This window comes from Mustelus asterias, chromosome 13 (genome assembly GCF_964213995.1).
Source record: "Mustelus asterias chromosome 13, sMusAst1.hap1.1, whole genome shotgun sequence".
Taxonomy (NCBI): Eukaryota; Metazoa; Chordata; class Chondrichthyes; order Carcharhiniformes; family Triakidae; genus Mustelus; species Mustelus asterias.
Window position 1 is genome coordinate 105,790,032 of NC_135813.1, and position 19,877 is coordinate 105,809,908.

A 19,877-nucleotide genomic window follows, 5' to 3' on the forward strand; every position below is an offset into this window, starting at 1 on the left:
TGAGGAAGTGATTTAGGCTGAACAGTGTAATTATCAGCAAATGGCCCCAATTCTAACTTTATGATCGAGGAAAGCAACTGAAATAGTTGCGTAGAGGAACTACTGCAGCAATGACCTGGTATAGCTGCTGTAAAATATATCCTTCATTCAGAAATAGAGTCCTAAAATATATTTCAGAATCGATCTGAGCACATTACTTGGAGCTCTGATACGCGCAGAACACAGTAATGAAACAATTTAAATAGTGAAACAAATCTCTCCCTCTTTCAACTTTGCTTGAAGAACCTTTGATTTTACAATTTTCATTAATAGTGGTCTACTTTTCAACACTATTGCAACAGCAAAGTTATAGTTCCTAATAATTTGTGGAAGAAATATATCCATTAATTTAGTGATAACAATATCTGGGTGAAGCACCTATCTTTGTGGAAATCCACTTGTGCAACATGAAACTGGTTGGACTGAGTTTTGAAGTTAGTTTTCATAAATTGATAATCCCCTTCTGCTGGTTTAACTTTTTAAAGTAATATGAAAATACTTATTAGTTTATTAATTGGACTTTAGAAGTCCTACAAAGGACTTCATGTATTGAATGCAGGTGATGTAAAAAAAGATCCAGTGTTCGACAGTCCTGAGATTTGATCCTAGCAATAAATGATCTTCGGGCAGCTAAGCAAATAGCAGAGCCAGTGTGGTGGAACATTTGGTCAAGCCCCAACTTAGTTTTTGTCTTCTCTTTCCTTTTTTTTTGTCTGTCTTTGTGTATGTGTCTCTCTCTTTCTCTCACTCTCTCTGACCTTCACCCTGCATCCACCTGCCGTCTCATGCACTCTGCCCCCACCCCATCACCGCATCTGCCCACTTGCGCGCACTGAAATTTGCTATCATGAAATAGGTGCTGTTTTCCATATGCTGTGATCACTGCTGTAGCTTCAATACAAGATGAAGAAAACTGTTTCATGCATGGTCACCCCCTCACTTTAGCAAGCCCATGCACAGTATTTTTAATAAGTGAATGTCACAGTTAATTATACCTGACAGGCAGATTGTTCATCTTGATCCTTAATATATATTTGTTTTACTGATATTGTTTCTTTTTTCCACCTTCTCTTTCTGATCTCTGTAGTTCCATCTGAAACAGGTAATTCTGACGTTTACTTTGTTTTTATAACCATATGTGTGTATATTAACATTGTCCCATTTGTTTGAAATTGATTCTAAGCTTAACATCATCTACATATGAACTACATTAAAGTAGCAGTACATCCTCAACATTTGTATGTTAAAATTCAAATGACCCCCAAGCTAAAAATATTCAATATCTGCTTCGAGAAAAATTCATTTGGATTTGTAGTCTGAATTGATTTGTTGAGCTGACTGGGGAAACCAACTTCACCTTAGTGGCCGTTAAACTATAATGAAGTATTCTACAAATACCTATTGGCATTCATCCTTTAGTTGGAGACAAGAATGTGCACCTTAAATTATAAACATTGCAATTGTATAAAATTGTGCATTAACTTGTATAGATATCATTTCCAATAATCGATTTAAAAGAAAATAAGTATGTAATGGCTTACATTTCAGAAAGAAAGTGCTTGCAATTGATTTACTATAGTTTTCTGATGAACAAATACCTAATTTGGCGAACTGTAAAAGGGTTTCATTTTTAAGTCACTGTTTTTGCCCCTCAGTAAAAGAGCCTATTTACAAGAAAACTTGTATAAACATAGAAATGTCATATTGTATTAAGATAGTAGCATTTACAAGTCACAGTAAAAAAGTTGGTATACTTCTAAAACACTAAATTTAGCATTAATAACTTAAATACTGCAACTTTTATTCTTTAAAAAAAATGTGTTTTCTAAAGCATTTGTTTCAATATATCATGATTAAAAATTGCACAAAAACAAAAAAAATATATACACTGGAAGCACTGAAGGCTATTTCAGCAAATTGCCCTAAAAGAATCAGGAGAATTTTAGGAGTGAACTGCAGAAAAAGCAGAAAATGTTGGAAATATTCAGCAAGTCTGACTGCATCTGTGAAGAGTGAAACAGAGTTAACATTGAGTTGAATCTCGCTCTTCAGAATATAATTTTTGGTATTTGTACATCAATGCAGTTTTTCAGCGTCGTTAGGGCCACATAAAGTTGCTGAAATGAAACAAAAGATTTTTGGTTTGTTTAGCATGCTCAGCGATTATACAAAGCACATGGTTGTGCCTGTAATATTTCTAAAGGCTTTCTTTTTGAAGCAGGTAACAATATATTTTGTATCCCGTTTTTATCTTTTTTATAGCAAGTACTGATGCTGGGCTATTTGAGCAGATGAAATCTATAAACTGGTCTGTCTTATTTTAAATTGCATGGTCACAGCCATCATTTTCAGATCCATGACATAATATAAACCAAACAAATTCTATTCTAGTGATATTTTCACAGCTGTTTGTAGAGCCAGCAATATGAATGAATGTCACCTTCTACTGTGTCCTGCCCCTTTCAATTGTCATGTGTACCTTGAATTTACTATTGCTGAACAAATACAACTTTGGGTCCATTTGCACTTTGTATGGTTTAATTGCCTGCTGTAGTAGAATTACTTGAGGGATTGGAATGATTTCTATAATATATGTAAAACTTACAGTTTAATGGTAATGTTAAGGAGTGGAAAATGCACACATTGTTTTGATTATAATACATTGGCAAATGAGAGATGGAGGTTGAGAAAGTAGGGTCCCAAACCAGTGTCCTCTACTTGAACAAGGGGGATTACAATAGGATGAGGGCAGAGTTGGCTAATGTAGACTGGGAACACAGACTAATTGGTGGGGCAGTTGAGGAACAGTGGAGGATTTTTAAGGAGATTTTTCTCAGTACTCAAGCGAAAATATATTCCAGTGAAAAAGAAGGAATGTAAGAAAAGGGATAACCAGCCATGGATAACTAAGGAAATAAAGGAGAGTATCAAATTAAAAACCAATGCATACAGAGTGGCCAAAATTAGTGGGGAACTAGAAGATTGGGAAGGCTTTAAAAAACAACAAAGAACTACTAAGAAAGCAATAAAGAAAGGAAAGATAGATTATAAAAGTAAACTAGCACAAAATATAAAAACTGATAGTAAAAGTTTTTACAAATATATAAAACGGAAAAGAGTGGCTAAAGTAAATGTTGGTTCCTTAGAAGATGAGAAGGGGGATTTAATAATAGGAAACGAGGAAATGGCCGAGGCCTTGAACAAGTTTTTTGTGTTGGCCTTCACAGTGGAGGACACAAATAGCATACCAATAATTGACGGTCATGGGACTGTAGGGGGTGAGGACCTAAAAACGATCACTATTACTAAAGAGGTACTGCTGGGTAGGCTAATGGGACTAAAGGTAGACGAGTCCCCTGGTCCGGATGGAATGCATCCCAGGGTACTAAAAGAACCGGCAGAAGTAATAAATGCATTAGTTGTAATTTTATCAAAATTCACTGGACTCTGGGGAGGTGCCAGCTGATTGGAAAACAGCTAATGTAACGCCACTGTTTAAAAAAGGAGGTAGACAAAAGGCAGGTAACTACAGGCCGGTTAGCTTAACATCCATAGTTGGGAAAATGCTGGAATCTATCATTAAGGAAGAAATAGCAGGACACCTGGAAAAGAATGGTTCAATCAAGCAGACGCAGCATGGATTCATGAAGGGAAAGTCATGTTTGACTAATTTACTGGAATTTTTTGAGGATATAACGAGTGCGGTTGACGGAGGGGAACCAGTGGATGTGGTGTATTTAGATTTCCAGAAGGCATTCGATAAGGTGCCTCACAAAAGGTTGCTGCATAAGATAAAGGTACACTGAGTTGGGGGTAAAGTGTTAGCGTGGATTGAGGATTGGCTATCTAACAGAAAGCAGAGAGTCGGAATAAATGGGTGCTTTTCTGGTTGGCAATCAGTGACTTGTGGCGTGCCGCAGGGATCGGTGCTGGGGCCTCAACTATTTACCATATACATAGACGATCTGGAGGAGGGGACCGAGTGTAGGGTAACAAAGTTTGTGGATGACACAAAGATGAGTGGGAAAGCGAATTGCGTGGAGGATGCGGAAAGTCTGCAGAGAGATTTGGATAGGCTAAGTGAGTGGGCAAGGATCTGGCAGATGGAGTATAACGTTGGTAAGTGTGAGGTTATCCACTTTGGAAGGAATAATAGTAAAATGGACTATTATTTAAACGGTGAAAAATTACAACATGCTACTGTGCAGAGGGACCTGGGGGTCCTTGTGCATGAATCACAAAAACTCAGTTTGCAGGTGCAGCAGGTAATCAAGAAGGCAAATGGAATGTTGGCCTTTATCGTGAGAGGGATGGAGTATAAAAGCAGGGAGGTCATGCTGCAACTGTACAGGGTACTGGTGAGGCCGCACCTAGAGTACTGTGTACAAATTTGGTCCCCTTATTTAAGAAAGGATATATTAGCTTTGGAGGGGGTACAGAGAAGGTTCACCAGGTTGATTCCGGAGATGAGGGGGTTAGTTTATGAGGAGAGATTGAGTAGACTGGGCCTGTACTCATTGGAGTTTAGAAGGTTGAGGGGAGATCTTCTAGAGACATATAAGATAATGAAGGGGCTAGACAGGGTAGAGGCAGTGAGGTTATTTCCACTTACAATGGAAACAAGAACTAGGGGGCATAGCCTGAAAATACGGGGGAGTCAATTTAGAACAGAGTTGAGGAGGAACTTCTTCTCCCAGAGGGTAGTGAATCTTTGGAATTCTCTGCCCAATGAAGCAGTAGAGGCTACCTCGTTAAATGTGTTTAAGTCACATAGATTTTTAACCATTAAGGGAATTAAGGGTTATGGGGAGTAGGCGGGTAAGTGGAACTGAACCCACTATCAGATCAGCCATGATCTTATTGAATAGCGGAGCAGGCTTGAGGGGCTAGATGGCCTACTCCTCCTATTTCTTATGTTCTTCTGTGGTTAGCCTAATGGTTTTAATGTATAAATAGCTTTCTGAAGGCCACCTTTTGTGATTTAGGAAATAGATTACAGTATCAATTTGTACTACACTAAATTAAATATCATACATTTTCATGCGATATCTTGAACCTTTGGATCATTAGGTTAGTGTAATTTAACAGAAGCAAAGCATTGTTAAATACAATTCAAATATTAAGGGTCATAGAGTTACAGGTGTTACAGAATTTACATTGTATTTAATGTGACACTGGGCTTGACTCCATTTGACCCATTTTGCACTTTTCCAATTTTACCTTGTGTTTAAGAAGATGATTGCAACCGATTAATTTTTTGCCACCATGAAACAAGCGATAGCTCCAAATGCATCAACCAAACCAGGTTTAAAAAAACAGCTGTTTACAACACCGCTAGGATAAACACAAATAAGCACTGAGGAAAATTCCTCAACTTTCCCAAAGAAATTAGCCATGACACTGGGGTCTTGCTTAAACGACCTATCCTCAGAATGCCAGGTAAAAAGAAAGCTTTCTGTTAATTCCCCGCCAGCTACCTATGGATTAGCCCATGTTAGCGTGAATATGTAAAAATGTTTTCCTTTTGTCAAAATATTAGCAATTCACATAGCCCAATACCGCTTTCAATATTTCTGTCTTGGGTGTTGTTGGATACTTTATCCTTCCAATCTTGTGTCAAATAATCAATTATCTGTCAGTTTAGAAATTAGTGCAATGCTGGTTGCTCATTGCCCACCATCATTCTTGGCATGTCCCTCGTGCAGCTTTAGCTTTGATCAGGAGGATATCAAATTGAGGGTTGTAACACATTCAAGATGTGGACGCTGAAAGATAAGTGGCAGTAATGGGAGACTTTTTTAATTTGGAAAGCAAATGCTGAAGGGGGAGGGTGGCACAGTGGTTAGCACTGTTGCCTCACAGCTCCAGGGACCTGGGTTCAATTCTGGCCTTGGGTAACTGTCTGTATGGAGTTTGCACATTCTCCCCGTGTCTGCATGAGTTTCCTTGGGCTGCTCTGGTTTCCGAGGTGGATTGGCCATGCTAAATTGTCTGTTAGTGTACCAAGGTTAGATTAAGGAAATGTGTGGGTTTACGGGATAGGGTGGGGGAGCGGGCCTAAAATACTCCCTCAGTCAGTACAGACTTTATAGGCTGAATGGCCTCTTCTGCACTGTAGGGATTTTATAATTCTAAAGAAATAACAGGTAAAATTAAGTGAACAAAAGAATAGAACAGAAGTAACTACTAAGTTAGCTGGTGCAGCTCAGTTAACCCATGGTTAATAGAAGAAGTGATGGCAGTGTTATGAGATGCATGCGGCAGGAATGAGCTTGTTTGATACTCTGGTACACCATGCCTATTCGCAGGTGTTGCAGCTTGTCAGAAGAAAGTAGAGGCAGATTAATGGTTACTGTTTCTGTCAGTCCCTGCCTTATATATTAGTTAAGTGGCGGCATGTTTCTGTCTATCGCTGTCTTGTATATTAGTTGTTAAGGGATGGCATGGTGGCAAAGTGGTTAGCACTGCTACTTCACAGCGCTAGGACCTAGGTTCAACTTCGGCCTTGGGTGACTGGCTGTTTGGAGTTTGCATATGTTCACCCTGTATCTGCATGGATTTCCTCCGGGTGCTCCGGTTTCCTCCCACAGTCCAAAGATGTGTAGGTTAGGTGAATTAGCGAGAGATTCTATGAATTTGATTTATTATGGTCACGTATTGGGTTACAGTGAAAAGTATTGTTTCTTGCACGTTATACAAACAAAGCATACCATTCACAGAAAAGGAAAGAGAGTGCAGAATGTAGTGTTACAGTCATAGCTAGGGTGTAGAGAAAGATCAACTTAATGAGCGATAGGTCCATTCAAAAGTCTAATGGAAGCAGGGAAGAAGCTGTTTTTGAGTCGGTTGGTATGTGATCTCAGACTTTTATACGGAAGAAGGTGGATCTTTTTCCCAGCGGAAGAAGGTGGATCTTTTTCCCAGCAGAAGAAGTTGGAAGAGAGTATGTCCGGGGTACATGGGATCCTTGATTATGCTGGCTGCTTTTCCGAGGCAGCGGGAAGTGTAGACAGTTTCAATGGATGGAAGGCTGTTTTGAGTGATGGACTGGGCTTTGTTCATAGCCCTTTTGTAGTTTTTTGCAGTCTTAGACAGGAGCCAATACCAACTGTGAATGCTTTCTATGGTGCATAAGTAGCAGTTGGTGAGAGTTGTAGCGGACATGCCAAATTTCCTTACCATGCCAAATGTACCTGCAGAAAATGTTACAGCTCTGCATTGATGTCTGTACAGATCAGAGGCTGTGAAACACAACCAAGGGCTATGACTGGTGGCATCATAGATTTGGGCTCTGCTGGCAGTTACGACCTAGCTTGAGAATCTGATGTAATTCAAAACATGAAGCCTTGTGTTTGAGCTACTTGCCAAATATGCACCCAGCGAAGAAACTGGGGCTGCTGTTATGAAAGGCTTAAGAGGAGATTTGATGGAGATGCTCAAAATTGGGGGGTTATAGTCAGGTAAATGAAGAAAAACGTTTTTTTGCTGGTCCAAAACTATAAGTCATAGTTTAAGATTATCAAAGGAACACAAATTCATGAATGTGCAAGTAGAATTCAGACATGCAATGTTTAAAACAAACCATGATGGAACCAAAATCTATGACACCTTCTGAAGTGTGGCTGGATAAATATTTGATTAAAACATTAAAAGGGGTAAGGGAAAGAAGCAAGAATTGAACTGACTGAATTCTCTTCAGGGGGCTGACAGTCCTGATGAATCTAAAATCCTTCTCTCTGCTGTAATTTTTGGTTAGTCAAACCTCCTTGCATTTCATCTATGCTGAAAGAAACATGTGATGTATCAAGTAGAAAGACACCCGAATGTTATGGATCCTTCATGCATTTTCTGAACAATAGCTTTCACTTTAATCCTGGGAATTAATCAGTGCTTTGGTGTGATTTCGTACAACTAACCCTGTTAGGTGTGACGTTTGTTTATCATAAGCTGTCTGTTTTCTATTTAAGAAGAAACCCTTCTGTCCCCCTTTGAATTACCTTGTAATGTTCAATGTGTGTGCACAAAATTAAACACGTCCAAACTTGATTATCTTTTCTAATCTCTCGAATTGGAGTGTTTTTTTTCTGTCACATTTCTCCCTTCGGATCCTGAAAGCACTGACTCTTGAGTTAGTGTTCCATTAACACAAACAAAAGCGGGTATTTTTCACGTGTGTTCCTTTATGTAGAATAATATCCATTTACTTGACCAGTTTAGGGATTCTGACTCCCTTGAATCCATTCATGCCCATGCCATTACTGCATGGGTGATTAGATTGTGACCATGATTATGATCCCTTGTTGACCATTTTTCCCCTATGGCTGAGCCCATGGGACTGAGGTTCATTGCAATACTTATTGTTGCTCTAGCTAAAATCAGCTGACTCGACGCTAACTGCATTACCTGCATCTAGCTCACACTACCCCATGCCAAAATATGGACAATGGCTATGCTTTTCCATTCGCAGTTTCCATCTTGGCTATGACCTTTTGCAAAGTACAAAGTGGAGACCAGATGCTATCCCATTTTTGGGGAAATGGGGAAATACCATTGGAGATTGCTGTTGCATTCCATTTGGAACACATTACAGAGTGCCATGAGCACAGGTCACATTGTTCTGCCATCTGGAGTAATGGATTGTGTACTCTAGGAAGATCTGCAGAAGAGGTGGGATGGGACTAATGCTGAACAAAAAATGATAATGAACTTGATATGGTGTGTTCCTCAGAGCTGAAAGTATCAAATCAATAATAGTAACTGTTGATTTTTGACTACTTAATACACGCTTTCATCAGTCAAGAGTTCCGTTCCTTGGGTTTAGTCCTGTGGGCATAAAATGTTTCATCTGTTTTTATCGTGCACATGATGTTTTTAGTATATTACATATAAACATCCAACGAAGGGCCCATGCCTTCCGCATTTTGTTCCTGTTGTGTTACGGGGTTTAACATTGAGGACAGGTGGACAGTTGGTCTATTTTTTCCAGTCTTTGAGTAGCAAGTGTGATGCACATGATTGGTGGATTCATTTGCTTATCCCTGCTTTTCCCTACTTGGGGCTTGTTTGACCTCTGCTCAGAATTTCTTGTTTTGCACCACTCAGGTTGGGAACTAAAAGAGATGAGATTCAAATCTCTATCTTTCCATTTGGTAGTACAAGTTATGTTACATTTTTTTTACACTATCCTGTAATCAACTTTCGAAATTTGAGTGTGAAAATTATAAATATGAATTTCATATTGGTGCTCAATTTGACTAGAAATCAATGTCAGTTTTCTTATTGTAGTGACATTTTAGATTTAATATTTCCACTACAATATTATTAAAATGTATGAATAATCCGTAATAAAACATGGCAAACAAGATGTAACTGCTTGTAAACTTAAACTGCAAATTTATATTTGACCATTGTTTTTTTTAATGGAATTAACATTCTCACATACATCTATCTGTTCAGTGTGCAAAATAGAATGGATAAAGCTATTCCCAGTAATTCAACTCCATATTAGCTTGGTGCACTATATTTGAAATTAAAATTTCATTGCTAAGTTTGTAGACTTGAGTAGATTTCTAACCATGGTCTTGGTGTTTGTGGTCTATTATTATGTAAAAATATCAAGATGTCTATGCGAAGTGAGGTAATTTAATCCTATAATTGTTTTAACTAATAGTTAAAATTCTTTTGACTCAGCAGATGAACATGTTGGCTTAACAAAAACATGAATTTAATTCATTACTATTTCAGATGCTTTCACTGATGCTGCCATAGGCTCTAGACTAAATGGTGAGCATAAAGACAAAGATCTGGAACCATGGGATGGTGGTGATGGCACCAATGAAGATTTGGAAGCTCTGGAATCAGATGTGGTAAACATTTTAATTATGAATTTAGATCAGTTTTTATTTTTAAAAAAGCCAACATACATTTTAATTGTCTTTTCCTCGCACTTGTTCTAGTCTTTTTTTAGGAAGGGAATAAAATTACATTATAATAGCAGCCTGGCTATCTGCATTGTTAGCTCACTGTTGGTTTCAGTTTGAGTTGCCTTTGGGGTACTAGAAGCCTGTTAGCTCCTACATAGTTTATGATCTATTTTGCTGGTATATTTGGGTGCTTTCACAAAGGCAAAAATAAATCTAAGGAGTCAGCACCATTCTGGCACTTTGCTTAGCAGTGAGTTCAAGACTGGCTTGAATGCAGATAGATCACCTGATTTTAACTTGGCTGGGGATATGTGGCAGGAAAGAGGATATTGCTTGGTATGTGGAGACTTACAAATGGGGTTTTGTAAAGAAAGGTAATTTTGTATTTCATAGATCAAAATTACCAATTTATGTCCAGAGTAACAAAATGTTCAAGGGAAAGTATAATTGTTTGTTCCAGGTCATGGCACTATATTGTTGTTTGAATGTAAAGGCAAGCTACCATCTGGTGGCAAAGTTCAGATTATTATAAATTGAGTTATTGAGCCGTCATTCTTTTTCTCCTCCTTATTGCCATTTTATTTTAAAATTTATTGTCTATAGTTTCTAGTCTAACCTCTCCTAATATGTCACTTGATTACATTGTTTCTGCAATGTTGCCAGAGAAAAACAACTTGAAAACAAATGGGGCAACTTTTCTAAAATGAAAACTCTAAAGACCATAAGATATAGGAGCAGAATTAGGCCATTTGGCCCATTGAGTGTGCTCTGCCATTCAATCATGGCTGATATGTTTGTCAATTGAAAGGTCAATCTGTTAGCTATTCAAAACAGTAAAAACAATTACGTTAAGATTTCAGAATTCCACCAGTGGTTTCAAAATGAACTGGGTGAATTATTCATTTATACTGCTTTTTTGTGCAGATGGAAAATGTTGGACCATAGTTAAGTTGCTCCTCAGTCTTTGAGAATGAAAGCTGCAATTCTTCTGAAGTTCCTGTTTATCCTTTTATTTTGGGCCACTTTTGTGGGATTATGATGCTTTGCTCTGATTATTACTCAATTGTTTGGCCAGATGTACTGGTGGTGAATCAAATGGTATGGTTCAAACTTAAAGCATTGTGAGGTGTTGAACTTTATATAAACTATTGCTTACAACAAAAAGCACAATGTCCGAGTAATTTGGCGCTACTTACATTTAACCATTGATCCTCATTATACTGCTTCTGGCACTCTTGACCTAGCTCTTCTGCTATAGATCAGGGAAAGTAGAGGCAACTGTTAACAGTGAATGATGCATTATTCTTTTGTGTTGAAAAATAAAGTTGTTAGGAGGGATTTTATTCTTGCTGGTTTAAAATCTTTTCTCTGTTCACAGTCTAATGGTTGGGATCCCAATGACATGTTCAGATTTAATGAGGAAACCTATGGAGTGAGATCAACCTATGACAGCAGTTTATCTTCATATACGTAAGTGCATGTATTTCAATTAACACCATGGGTAATTAATTTGATTTTCTATTTTATAAAGCTGCTAAAGCCTTCATTATTATAATATTGTGACCTGGCTCTTTATCTTCCAAGTTGAAAATCAGATGTGAATATTTTGGTGCAGAAAATTTGTAGCAAATGATTTCCCCTCTCTCTTTGTGATTCAATGGTTACAATAACAAAATGCCTAAGAAGTTGAGCCCAGATCATATTTGGTTAAAGTGGCATGTTATTTTTTTAATGGAGGCTGTGCTGCTGCACAATAATGGTTATCCAGCGTTAGTAAGGATCAATGTCTTCCGTGAGTTTGAAGGTAGCTGATGAGGCCAATTCAGGGTCTGCAGACTTTCTGACATGTCAGGCATTTGTTGTCATGTGTGATGTCTGGTTGTGTATTTTCAGTTCGGGTTATAGCATGCTCTTTCGCTTTTCCTCTTCATTTTGTCAGCGTTGGGTGTTAAAATGCTGGGATCCTTCCCACAGACTCTGCTGCCATCTGATTTGGGCCAAAACGATGATCACCCAGGACTTGATGTCACTGTTGCATTTCTTCATGTTTGGTTTCAGCACATTCTTGAAAAGCTTCTTCTGTCTTTCTCTGGTGTGTCTGCTCTGATTGAGCTGGTACTTGACATCAACAATTGATTGAAAAAGTCCTGAAAATGCTCTCTCCGAAAGGCAGTGAATCTTCCTTTGATTGGAAGCTTGAGTACTTGGGCATAAATATCTTTGTGGCAATGAAAGAGCCACAGATGTTATTCGTGACAGCGAGATGTTGAATTTAATTTGCCTTCTCATGGGTCGAATGGCCTAATTCTGCTCCTGTATCTTATGATCTTATGGCCTTGTCATCCTTTTTCTGTCGAGGGTGGAACTTTTTTGTCTTTGCTTGTGGGTAAGCAGTTCCTTTGGTTTGAATGCGGATCATTCTGCCGAGCACAAAGTCTTGCATTTATCAGTTTGTTGAATGCCAGATCATTTCATCAAATCACTCCTGATGTTTTCTGACAGCAAATCCAAGTGTCTCTTTGTAGGTGTTGGTGATGTTGGTCTTACGGACATAGCAAGAACTGTGGGCACGCTTCTTTTGATTAAAGTTTGAACGTTTTTTCTTAAGGCATTGTTGAAATCGGTCTCTTTTGGTTTGATCCCTCGGAGCTTTGATGTTGGTCTTTTGTAGTCATTTCTTTTGCACCTACAGTTTGGGAGCCAGTTTGATGGGCATAATTGAACAAATACGTTGGTTATCGGTCCAGTAGTCATCAGCTCCTATCATTGCTTTGATGGTGCAGAAATCTTTGTGATTCCAGGCTCAGACAATGATGGAATTGATCAGGTGTCAGCGTTTGAACAGTGGGTGTTGTCACGATGTTTTGTACTTGTTCTTCTGGCAGAACAGGGTATTGGCGATCATAAGCCCATGTTCTACATATTTGGTAAGGAGAATGTCATTGAAGTTGACATTCTTTCCTGCCAATAGTTTCATTTCAGAGATTGTAATCTCTTTGAATTCTGGTGATGAAGTCTCCAGGAAGAATAAACCTGGCCTCCTTCAGAATCTCATAGAGAACGTGGTGATGTTTGGTATATAAATTTTCCACAGTTTCATCGTTGGTGTCTAGAGTAGGAACATGCACACCAAAAAAAGTGGTGAATGGGCTCCTTGCCAGTTTGAGACAAAGTCATGAAGTGTTCATTTCTTCCAAAAGGGAACTCATGAAGCTGGTTTACAAGTTTATTCTTGGTGGCAAATCCAACTCCATCAACCCTGCATTATTCTGATTCCCTTTACAGACACCTTGAGCTGCCCCTCTCCAGCTTGCCAAGTCTCAGTTAGAGCAATGATATTCATGTCATATCACTGTTTTTACTCAAATAAAAACAAATGCTGGCAGAACTCGGGTCTAGCAGCATCTGTGGAGAGAGAGGTAGAATTAACATTTCAAGTCTGTATGACTCTTCAGAGCTATAGCGAGAGATAGAAATGTGATGGATTTTGTACTGTGGAAGAGGTGGAGCAGAATAGAAGATCAGGTATAGGTGATAGCTTGGGAGAAATTTAACAAATACGCCATGGACACAAGACGAAGTGTTAATTATATTGTTGAAGACCAAGGAAGATACTAATAGTAACCTAAAGGTCAGATTGAATGTATTAATAACAAGAACAAGGCTCAGTGCACTCTGGAAGCAAAACATAAGAACAAGTTACAGGCTGCCCCTGTTGGGGGAGGGGGTTGGAGAAAATCAAAATCAAAATGGAGGACAGAGTTCATGGTCTGAAATGGTTGAATTCTATGTTAAGTCCAGAAACTGTGAAGTGCATAATCGGAAGATGAGATGCTCCAATTTGCGTTGGGCTTCACTTGAACGTTGCAGCAGACCAAGAACAAAAATGTGGGCATGAGCATAAACTGGTGAATTGAAATTGCAAGTGACTGGATGGAAGGGCAGTAGTGCGGAAGATGGGTCAGACCATGGTTGAGGACCCAGTCAACTACAGTTGGGGGGGGGGATCCTCGGCTTGGGAAAAAGGAGGACCCGTCAGAAGCACAATTTTGGAAGGTGGCATTATTGGAACTGGTGCGACAGATGGAGAAACTGGGCACCCCTGCCTCATCCTAGTGCAATACATCAGTGTAGAGCTGCATTATAATTTCCCAGTTGTGATTAATTGCTAGTTTCAAATTTATGATACTAGTTCCTCTTTACAGTTTTAACTTTAACTCAACTGTACTTTTCTTCCCTCTGCTTCCTTCCCCCTTAAGGAAGATTAATTAGATTCTGTCCTTACCTGTATTGCTACTTTAAGTTCTCTCTTCACTTTCTTTACTTAACACTCCTTTATGCATTCTATATCAATACTTTTGACATCGTTTTTCACAATCTTATTCATATTTAATTGGTCTTTCAGCTTTGATTGTCTTAATTTGCTCTGATTTTCTGTAACTTAATTTTTATTTGCTTATCTGTCACAGGGTACCTTTGGAAAGGGATAATTCTGAAGAATTTTTACGACGGGAAGCTAGAGCAGCTCAACTTGCTGAAGAAATTGAATCAAGTGCCCAATATAAGGCAAGAGTTGCATTAGAAAATGATGAAAGGACAGAAGAGGAAAAATACACAGCTGTACAAAGATCTCCCAATGAACGAGAGAGTCATGGTGTCAGCCCCAGGTACTATCGCACTTTTACTCAGGATAAAGCCATTTTAGATGTACATGTGCCATTAATGAGGCAGGCTTAATTAGTGATCTCGTAGTGAATTGTAACTTCTAGGGGGAAAAAATGATCATAGTACAGCTCAGTTCCATATAGCATACTACAGTCCTAAACAAGAATCTTAAATCCAATTACAATGGTTTGAGGGGAGAGCTGGCTAAGGCTGATTGGGTAAATAAACTCAAAAGTATGGCCGTTAATAAACATTAGAGGAAACAATTCAAAAAGTTCAAAGTGCATTGCATCAGATATAAGTAATACCACCTTGGCAGCAAGGTGGTAGATGAATATAATTGGGAGTATTCTGAGGTTATTCACTTTGATGGTAAGAATTGAAAAGCAGCATATATTTTAAAAGGTGTGAAACTTTTAAATGCTGATTTCAGGGATGCTTGGGAGCACTTGTACAAAACACAGCATGCAGGTGCAACAAGCAATTAAAACAAAAGGCATGTTGGCCTTCATTGCCAGGGGATTAGAGTGCGAGAATAAGGAAATCTTGCTACAATTTACAAGGCTTTGGTGAGACCACACCTGGAGTATTGCGTGCAGTTTTGGTCTCTATCCAAGGAAGGATGTAGTATAGTAAAGGTTTGTGTATTGGTTCTTGGGGTGAGAGGGTTGTCCGATGATGAGTAAATTGTGCCTATGTTCTGGAGGAATGAGAGATTATCTCATTGAACATGCAAGATTCTGAGGGGACTAGCCAAGGTAGACACTAAGAGCTTATTTCCCTTGACACGGGAATCTATAACATGGAATTCCATTTCAGGATAAAAAGTCAGTTATTTAGGACTGAAATGAGGAGAAATTTCTTCACGGAGGGTTGCAAATTTTGGAACTGACTGTCCCGAAGGGTGTGGATGCTGCATTGTTCAGTATGTTTAAGGCTGAGGAGGCTGATTTTTGGTGTCTCGAATCAACGGATATGGAGGGTGGTCAGAAAAGTAGATTTGAGGCAGGAGATTAGCCACAGTTGTTTGAAAGGCTTGAGGGGCCTTGTGGTCTACTCCTGCTCTGTTATGTTCTAGTCTGAAATATCTAAATGTAGAGTCTGTTCGATGTTACACAGGATACATGGCACAGAAACAGGCCATTCAGTCCAACCAGTCCTTGCTGGTGCTTATGTTTCACTCTAGCCCCCTCGCATCTTTCCTCATCTAAATCTACCATCATACTCTTGCCTCCTTTGTTTATCTAGCTCATCCTTAATGCATCAATGCTATTGATGCTTCAACCCTCTCCTGTGAGAATGTTCCATATTTTCACCACTCTGGGTAAAGAAGTTTCTTCTGAATTCTCTATTGAATTTCTTGTTGACTATCTTGCATTGGTGGCCTCTAGTTATGCTCCTCCCCATGTGAAAACATTGTCTATCTACTCTTATCAAAATCTTTCAGAACTTTAAAGACATCTATCAGGTCACCCCATAGCTGCCTATTTCCAGATCAAAGAGACCAAGCCTGTCAACTGTACCCCTAATATGCATATCCATGCATTTCTGATATCATCCTCATGAATATTTTCCACTGCCTTTATATGCTTTTTACAATATGATGACCAGAACTGCTTGCAGCACTAAGTCAGGTCTGACTGAGATTTGATGCAGGTTGCATAACTTTTCAATTCCATTTCTTTAGAAATAAAGCCTAGTTTGTTTTTGTTGGCCTTTCTAATCTGTGGTGTAATTCCATTGATCCTTGTGGAACACCACTTGCCGCCACCTATTCCCACTCTCTGCTTTCTGTCTTGAAGCCAGCTAGCAATCCATTCTGCCACTTGCTCCCTGACTCTACATTCTCAGATCTTATTTACGTTTAATCAGCTGTGGCTAAGATGTGCAAAATTTCAAAATGTGCTTCCACTGTGTCTCTCTCTCTCTGTCGGCTAGTGTGAAAGAGCTAGGGGAATGCAGTTCTCAATTGCGCCGCATTTTGTGTTGATATGCCAAAACACGGTACTGTTAGGTCACCAAAAGCAACATCAGTAAGCTCAGCAATGGAGCATTTTAACAAAGTGTTTTGGAGGGCCGAAGGGCCTGTTCCTGTGCTGTATTGTTCTTTGTGTTTCCTCTCTCCTGTGTAAAGCTCTCATTGAAAACAATGCATGACTCACAGAAGGAGAATCCTCTGCTGGACTTGGCTAATGGTAGCAAAGACAAGTAAATCATCAGAAAGTAGGCAAGCATTAGGTAAATTGTGACTATAACCTAACTTGCATGAAGCGAGAGTTGAACTGAAGTTTAAGGCAAGGCAACCTATCTCCGGTTAATTGATTAAATCATAAGATGAATGTAAGGGAAAATTGTATGAAAGAAAAGAATGAGAAAATGCTTTTTAAGTGTAAGACTTTCTAGTAACTCAGCTTGGAGAATCTGATCTCTCTCATTTCCATCTTTAGTATATCTAGAATATGCTATTATATGTTATAGATGGAGAGCATGAGAAAAGTAAAGAGGGAATTATGACTCTGAATATTTGTTAAATCACAAAGAACTGTGGAATTGTAGGCACTTGGTTTTGGAAAGGTCATTAGAGACATTAGTGCTCGTACAATATATATTGTCAGAGATAAGAAACTCCTTTATGGGAAGAGACTTGAGATACCAGGGCTGTTGGTGCAGGAAGTGGTTGAAAATTGCATTATAATTTAAATTAAGGGATGGTAGAAGGCTATAAGGAGAAACTTGGGTCATGTCATTCAGTTTTGTATTGCCATGGCAAAGAATTGGCATGGACGTGATGAGCCATGAACTTCTGTATAGTAGTTCTGTGGAATGAATCAGTGTGTAAAAAGAGAATCATCGAGGATATAGGAAAAGGGTGGGGGAAATAGGATTAGAGTTCAAAGATGTGCAGGTTAGGTGGATTGGCTTGGGTAAATTGCCCCTTAGTGTATAGCGATGTTTAGGTTTGGGGGATTAATGGGGTAAATGCATGGGGTCACGGGGATAGAGCAGTGGGTGGGCCTTGGTCAGAGAGTTGGGGCAGACTTGATGGGCTGAATGATCTCTTCTGCACTGTAGAGATTTTATGTGTCAAATTTTCCAATTGATTTGTCAGCTGGCTTAGCTTCAGTGTTATGATTCTTTCTGTGCTTTCAGATTATTATTCATAATTGATTTTTGTGAAAGTCGAGCCAAATTTAAAGAATTTTTAATCTGAAGTTTTTTTTTATTGGCATCACACCATGTGATAAATACGATGTTACGGACAGGAGGGGGGTCAATTTAAACAGCATTAATTTCTACTCTCTCTACCCGTCAGTAAACAGAAAAATGTTTTGACTTCCTTTTTAATAAATGGTAGCAAATTTCCCAACCCCTCAGTCTTTGTGATCCCGTTCCTACTAATAACCCTCACAGTAAACTCAAAGTAGGGAGAACTTATAAAGATTAGCTTATTGCATATGTTCAAAGGGTCCACAACATCCCCCTCTGCAAGCATAAAGAGAAGGATAGAGAAAAATTTGCAGTACAGATTTGGAGAAAATTGGCTCACATGAGATCCAGAGTCCAAAATCAAAGTCCAACAAGGAATTTCTTCATGGAGTTCGGCAGGCTGAAAAGCAAGTCCTAAAAGTCGCTATTCTGGTGATGTTGACGTAAGTAGGCTTTAGAAATGAATCAGTTTTTGTTGGCGATGGTGCAAACTTCCAGCAGAATCAGGGTAGATAGGGCCGTTGTCCAACCTGGCCAGAGTGCCTTCTGAGTGGCCTGCTAGTCAGATGGTATGGCTGCAGCTCAAAAAGGGACTATTAGCTTGCTCAACAGGCCGGAATCTTAGATCATGTGACCGTAACTTCACAGGGTCTTCAACAAAGGATATTTGTCCAGAGTGTCAGATGTGGCTTGATTTCAGGATTATTAACATCCCTGCCATTTATGGATTAAAAGGAATGTTTGAGGGGGTCATTGTCGTGAAGTTGGGCTGTGCAGTCCTCGGGTGGTCTATTAGAAGCTTCTCCAGAAATAAGATATTTCTGCCACTGCAACATGATTTCCTTTCGGGTGAGTAACAGACAATAATTCACAGGTAGAGGATGAACCATCTTAATATTTATTCAGCCAAAATGTCCATTCTAAAATTAAGAGATAGCAATAGGATATAAGTATACAGTGTTTAGTTCTGTTCCGTCACGATTGTTAATTTTAAAAAAAATTGTTAGTGTCACAAGTAGGTTTACCGTAACACTGCAATGAAGGTACTGTGAAAATCCCCTAGTCACCACACTCCGATGTCTGTATGTGTACACTGAGGGAGAATTTAGCATGGCCAATGCATCTAACCAGCACGTCTTTCAGACTGTGGGAAGAAACCAGAGCACCCGAAGGAAACCCACGCAGACATGGAGAGAATGTGCAGACTCCGCACAGACAGTGACCCAAGTCAGGAATCGAACCCAGGTCCCTGGTGCTGAGAGGCAGCAGTGCTAATCACTGTGCCACCCCAATTATTATAACTCCAACTTTTAATTTTTCTGTACAAAAAATTGTTGCCTATAACTAGCATATTAAAAATGTATTATAACAATGAATCTAAATTCAACAAACACAGGATGCAATTCTAGGCGTACATAATATTTTCATACAATGCAATGAGCGCCATGTTGCCAGAACATCAATTAAAAATGCTATTTTTGCAATAAATTGGCAGAAGGGTAGCCATGCAGGATCTTGTTATGCTGTTCAACAAACCCTGTTGGAAGTGTAATTTTGCAAATATTGGATGTAGACACCACTTGTCTTTTTTGAGTCACTCCCAATGGTCAAATAACCACCATACTCACTAACTTCAATAATCACTAAACAGGCATTTGGTGCCTGTGGATATTGTTTTCCATTTTGTGCAGTTGTTATATTTGTGAATTGATCTAAAGATAAAATTAATTGTTTTTTTTATATAGAGAGAATAAGTACATTCCACCAGGGCAAAGGAATAGGGATGGAATGTCTTGGGGAAGTACACGACAACATTCACCAAGGATTGGACAATCTGGTTCAGGCCCACCACCTTCTCGGGCTGGATCTCATACACCTGATTATAGTCCGAATTCTGGAACAGATCAAAGAGTTGTTAATGGAGGCAAGTATTTACATTTAAGAAGGAGATAACAGTCAAATATGAATTGTACAAGTGGTCAATACAATCTAAAGTTTCAGTAGATCAGCAGCGAATAGAATTAAAAGGTTATTTGAGTTTAT

At 39.0% G+C, this 19,877-nt stretch overlaps 1 protein-coding gene across 9 annotated transcripts in view; it reads left to right on the forward strand.

Annotated features, from left to right (window-relative positions):
• The window catches only part of atxn2 (ataxin 2), an 80,339-nt gene that overhangs the window by 20,085 nt on the left and 40,377 nt on the right, over positions 1-19,877 (forward strand). For 5 of the 9 annotated variants that reach the window (XM_078227434.1, XM_078227435.1, XM_078227436.1 and 2 more), the window contains exons 5-9: positions 1,127-1,141; positions 9,784-9,905; positions 11,341-11,432; positions 14,432-14,629; positions 19,580-19,758. In XM_078227434.1, the coding sequence (XP_078083560.1) occupies positions 1,127-1,141; positions 9,784-9,905; positions 11,341-11,432; positions 14,432-14,629; positions 19,580-19,758 (606 nt within the window). The remainder of the gene's footprint in view (positions 1-1,126; positions 1,142-9,783; positions 9,906-11,340; positions 11,433-14,431; positions 14,630-19,579; positions 19,759-19,877) is intronic. The other 4 variants (XM_078227437.1, XM_078227438.1, XM_078227441.1 and 1 more) reach the window with 1 other exon arrangement.